Below are 6,394 nucleotides of genomic sequence, written 5' to 3'. Positions count from 1 at the left end.
TAGATATAATATGATCTTATGCCTGGTAGCACAGATTCTGTACTCTTAGACCTAGAGTATGTTGACTTGTAATTTGTAACTAATAGTCTAGAGAAAATGTATTGATTAAATGAAATTTGAATGACCTAGGTGCTGATAGTTGAGTGTCATATAGGTGATTACAAGATGTAGATATCAGACATGTCTAGATGTATTACTAACAGAGTGCTCGATCTTGGTAATATTCCAAAATACAGGCAGCTATTGGATAACAAAATCAATATTCCTACAATTGCTGCTCTATGTCTCTCTATCATCTCAACTTCTTTCCACTTATGTAACAGTGGACTAACCCAAGCATAAATTTCCTAGAACCTTCACCCCCTCATATAGGATATGGAGGAATTTACCATTTCCTAAAAGGGGCATGTTTCTCATTAGTATTAGTTGTTTAGGGTTCAACTGAGCACAGGTTCATTCTATATATATGCAAGGTAATTATAGCAATTAGAAAGAATATTGATCTTTGAGTCTGAGAAGATTCAAACTAGCGGTGGTACCGGTAATCGATTGTTTGAGGATGTCTGTAATGAATTATTATAATGAGTGTAGATTGAGTCATTCTATTGAACAGACTCATTATCTCTGTCTACTGACGACAATTCATTGTCTAACTTTACGGATGGTACCTGCAATTTTGGGATCCATCTGTTTCCAAATGGTGAAAAAGAAGATTTAGCAATTCAGGTAAAGTCTGGATGTATATATTGATAGGTGGATCATCTTTTTTTCTGGGAATATGGAACGTTCTATGAATCAAAAGACTGTTTTATCTTCCTTGGTTTTTTTGTTCAGAAATTGTAAATTTTAATTTCAATTTCAGATATTCTTCACCAGTTATTGCCTGGAAGTTTGGTTCAAAAGAAAGCATTGCCATGTCTCAAGGTATGTATTATTAGGCTATTTCTCATAATTTGATTCCAATATTTTAAGGTCCAAATTATTAATAATTTCAGATGTTTAGAGTATTTAGTAACAATTAATTTTGCTTTATTTTTTAAAGCCTAATAAATCAAGTTGAAAAAAAAAAAGCTTAAATTCATTTTATCATGTAAGCTCACATATAGGCCTCTATTTATTAAAGTCACTTTTTATACGCCCACATTTAGAAATTTGGACTATATTGCTATCGCCCCTGTCCATTTGTCCTTCCACATTTCTTGTGTGCACGATAGTGGCTACAGCTTTTATCAGATCTCGATGAAACTTGGTATGCATGTTTAAATTGATGAGGTCTCAGTCAAGTTCGAAATTGGTAATAATCGGATGAATGGTTTCAGAGTTATTGCCCTTGACTGTGTAAAAACACTTTAAATTTGGCTTGTATACACGAGAAGGTCTACCATTTTTATCCGATCATGATATAACTTAGTATGCATGTATATAATGATGAGATCTCAGTCGAGTTCAAAATTGGTAATAATTGGATAAACGGTTTACTGCCCTTGAATTAGTTAAAACATGTTAAATTTGGCTTGTATGCTCGATAAAGGCTACATTTATCTGATCTTGATGAAACTAAGTATACATATGAGCGATTCCAGAGTTATTGCCCTTGACTTTGTTACAACTTGTCAAATTTGGCTTGTAGGCACGATATGGACTACAGTTTTTATCCGATCTTGATTAAATTTTGTGTGCATGTAGATACTGATGCGATCTCAGTTTAGTTTGAAATAGGTAATAAGCGCATGAACGGTTTCAGAGTTATTGCTGTTGTGTGAACGTCGATGAGACCCTGTTCATGGTTTAATTTGATGATAATTCAAATGATGTAACTGATTTTGAGGATTTGTCAACAGGTGGTAGTGGGCTTATGTTACACCTTGCCTGGCAAGCTATCTTTTATATTATATTAATTGTCACAAAAAAAAAATTTCATTTTTTGGTGTCTTTTTTGACATATAATTGATTAATTTTTACATCAATTTTCTGATATTTGATTGAAATGATTGATGCATTATTGATTTGGACAATTTGCTGGATTGAAACTTGATCTATTGTAATATAATCAATACTAGTCTCTATAAACAGACCTTTTGGAACCTTTAGTTTTAATTAATGATTAATTAGCGTAACCATCCCAGAAACTTTGTCTTTTAAAAATTGTCTTTTTTTAAATTACTCTTAGTTTCAATAAATTTCCTGCAATTTTCTAGTAAAATAATATAACTGTATGTAATGAAATGATAATCAGAGACTAGAGTGCATTATTGATTTTGTTATAAACCATGACTCATACAAAAACATCAGTAAGCTTATTCTAAAAATATAATTCTTGTAAATGTTAGTCTTGTCCAATATGCTGGAAGTGATTATTGATCTTTGCCTTCAAGTATGAATATTTGGTACTATATCTAGGTCGACTGGGAATTAGCTTATATTGGTACCATTCCTTGAAGAGCAAAATATACCGAATTAGACAATTCCGAATCATAACTAACCTCAGTGTCTTAGCAAGCTATCAGCTGAACAAGTTCCATTTGAACTATCGGTATTATATTTCACAACGAAAATCTGATATCTCTTTTAATGCATTACACATTCAACAGTGTTTTTTAATTTCCCATACAGATATGTAACCTAATGACTATATTGGTAGTTATCGCATGGGAGAAATGTCAATGGCTAGAGCCTGCAGTCATTTCCTGTTTAATTATTGACGTACCAGACATCAAACTTCAAACAATGAATAGATAAAAATAGATTGATAGTTGATTAAGAAATATGCCAACTTAAAGCTTATACCTGTTCCATTTTTATAAGCTTCTATTTTTAATATAGCCACTTAGTACAAAATGTGTTTGAAGGAAATTACCTAGATAAGTAAGCAAAAGTATCACTTTTTTAATATACATTTTTGTACTTAATCAGTTTGTAACTGGTTAAGTGTTTTTTTATGCCTTCGGGAATCCACAAAGAAGCCTATTTATCATCAAGTACATCCTAATAGGGGTGCATTTGATGCTGTTATATTATGGAAGGGAAAAGGTAGTATGTCATACAATGGTTTGGCTGGGTGTTAACTCTGAATGCAAACATAGAAATCATTTTAAAATTACACTAATGTAGCCTTTTAGGTCATGTCATAAAATTTTGCTAATCATATATAAAAAGGATTTGCCTATATTTAAAAGTAAAAATCTAGTTTGCAGTTTAACACCCAGCAGACTTGACTATTTGTTATAGTGTTGTGGTTTTGTGTGATTATTTTGTTGATGTTGATATCATCCTTAATTTCTGATATATGATCACCTTTTGAGTTTATATAATAGAAATGTTACCTATAAACAGATTTCATTTGTTCCTCCTTATTAAGTTTTTCTAAATTAGAATTTCCTAAGAATAAATGTAATTAAAACTGCCTACTTGATGTGTTGGAATGTATCTGTTGGTCATTGCTGTGTCAAAGTGACAATAGACTGGTCATTATGACATTTCTAGTCTAGTTATCACAAGATAACAACTAAGAGATTTATTGAAGATTGGAAATTGTACTGCTTCACCATTTGCAGTGATATTTTTGTAGTTCACAACTATTTTTTGCGCTAATAAATGCTGAGATTGATTACCATAATGTAGTATTAATTAGGAAATATCATTCAAGAGGTTAGATAATCTTGGTAATAGAACTAGATTTACTTATGAAAATACTGATTAAAGTTAAAACTCTGGCAGTGCCATGTAGTCAATATACTTGCAGTTCTACTGCTTCTTTTTATTGCCTTAAAGTCCAGTAGAATTTTGTAAGAAAAAGAAACAACAATTGTAAGACTATTCAATCCATTTGACAGCTATTGATTGTAAAATTTGTGTTTGAACACTGATATTTTTGTCCTTACAGTAATATATCTTTTCTTTTCTTTTTTTACCAATTTCTGGGTGTATATTAGTTGTAACATTTTATGCATGGATAATACCACTCTACCCCCATTACCAATTAATTCTCTTTCTATACTATAGTCTTCACTATAATTTCATCTCTTTCAATTTCATTGTCAATAATTTATCCAGTTTATCTGTTGTCTGATAACAAACTGTATTAGTTTTTCCTACTGGCACTGGAAATGAAAAGGAATGTAGTTAAAACAGGAAGTGATGTCAGTACTACTGTTAAAAATCTAAGAAGTAGTTATTAATGTAATGAAAATGCTTCCTGGGGATAGATAAAGTATGAAAAAAAAACATGTAACCTTAAAAACCCTGATGCTTAAAGTTTGACAATTGATAATAAGAAATAAAAGGTATCGATTTTGAAAAAAACAATTAAAAATATTTTGTACTTTATTTAAACAGAAGGAGCTAAAGAAAAGGTTGGGGGTTTGGCTTATGAAGTGATATTGAAGCCAGCTACTGCCACTGAAGTACCTGTCAAACCAATTTCACCACCTAAAGAAAAGGCTATATCTGAAGCTGATATTCTCAATAAATTAAAGAAAGCTGAAGAGAGGAGACAGGTTAGTAAATCTAAGTTGAAATGATTTACCCAGTATAATTTCTGATCAGTGTGGATCTGATTTCACTACAATCTTATGTTATCTCAAAAGTACAGATATGAGAGCAAATACCACTTGAAAATTTATGGTATGTACTCCCACTTGTCTGAAGATAACACAGAAGAAATGAGACTGAAATCTCTTTGAATATTCCCATCATGAAATGATATTCAAACAATACCTTTGTTAGCTTTGTATTTTCAAATTTATTTTTTCAAGTTTATTATTTTAGTCATTAGAGCAACAGAGATTAGAACAGCTTGCTAAAGATAGAGCAAAGGCACAAGAAATTGTTGCTAAAGCTCAAGAAGAAAGTAAACTGTTTTCAGAAGAAACTGAGAAGAAGTTGAGGAAAGCCATGGAAGCTAATAAAGAGAATCGTGAAACTCAGATTAATGCTTTACAAGAAAGACTGAGAGAACATGTAAGTGTGGAAAAATGTATTCCTTTCTGTACAATATACATGTCCTTTGATTTGATATAGTTGTCTTCATGTTTGCTCAATTCATCTACAAGTATTGCCTTCTAAAATCAAAATATAATGTCTTATCTTCAACTATTTATCAAAAACCTTCTGTATCACATAAGGCCAATGGCGAAAAGTGACATCATCAAACACTTCAGATGATGGATGGAAAAGTGATGCTAACAGTGTCCCCGATACACATAATTTTTTTTTAAAAAACTCTTTAAAATCTTTTTAAAAAACCATTTCATTTGTTATAATAGTGTCATAAATTGGTTGATATATTAAAATATTTAGTGTTGTAATTTTTGTTTTTTAAGTTATTAGCTTATTTACTTCCTTCTGTGCTTTATGTTGTTTAGTTACAAAAAGTTGAGTCTGTATATAAACGTGGTGCTGTTATGTCTAAAGATTTAGAGGCAAAAATTAATCAAAAACTCTCAACATATGAAGAAAATAGGCAAAAACAACTGGAACAAATGATGGTGCGACTACGAGATCATGTAAGTGAAATAAGACCAGGTGACCTATAGACCTAATTCAATAACAGAAGTTTATATTGACAGGACAGACATTGTTCATCTGGCATTACTTAATTAAAAGACTAGCAATTTCACTTAATAGATTAGACACCACATTTCAATTATTGATGTCGTCTGCTTTCTTTATTTGCTTTGTGTACCACAAACTTCTGTTGATTTCAATATTTTTTTCTGTTGCTCTCTCTCTCTCTTAGTAAAAGAACTGTGACTGAATTTGTGTTGTGCAATTGTTACTGTGGTTGTCTTTGCCTACAAATTGCCTGGAAATTAAATGCAATATATTCAATGAAGGTTAACCTTTCACTTATCGCTTATCAGAAACCATTGTAATTTGTTTGTGCAGGCTAATCACATCCAAGAAGTATGTAAAACCAGTGAGAATATGAATAGAGTTACTGAGGAGAAGTTGATTGCCAAGATGGAAACCGCTTTGAAGAACAGAGAGGAGCATTATAAAGCTCTACAAGAAAGACTGCAAGAACATGTATGTATGGGTTTTTTAAAACATAAGTTCTTGACATTTCTTGAATTTAGAATTCAGTGAGACCAATAAGCACCTCACCCAGTGAGACATATATATTTTGTACCAAGTGAAATAGGAATTTTGCCAATTAAAATTTATACAAATAAATTTATACCTAGTATGACATAATGGTGAGACAAATAGGTATTTGACTGAGTGGGACAAATAGACATTTGACTCAGAGGCATATAAGTTTTTACCCTGTGAGACAAATAGGACAAATAGGCAAAACATTTTCTGTATTTTACAGGAGAGGAGAATAGAAGAAGTAAGAAGAAATAAACAGAACAATATTCAACAGGAGGTGGCTCCAGAAGGTCAAGCTTAA

At 31.4% G+C, this 6,394-nt stretch overlaps 1 protein-coding gene across 1 annotated transcript; it reads left to right on the top strand.

Moving 5' to 3' along the window:
* Window positions 1-4,343: 4,343 nt before the first annotated feature.
* On the top strand, window positions 4,344-6,394 carry LOTGIDRAFT_118291 (hypothetical protein; the record flags this gene model as incomplete). Its single annotated transcript, XM_009056531.1, has 3 exons — window positions 4,344-4,496; window positions 4,768-4,959; window positions 6,317-6,394. Coding segments are annotated over 3 exons (423 nt in total), but the record flags the coding sequence as incomplete, so codon positions are not given.

This window comes from Lottia gigantea (genome assembly GCF_000327385.1).
Source record: "Lottia gigantea unplaced genomic scaffold LOTGIsca_28, whole genome shotgun sequence".
In the NCBI taxonomy this organism is placed as follows: Eukaryota; Metazoa; Mollusca; class Gastropoda; family Lottiidae; genus Lottia; species Lottia gigantea.
This window is presented reverse-complemented; position numbering and strand designations above follow the sequence as displayed.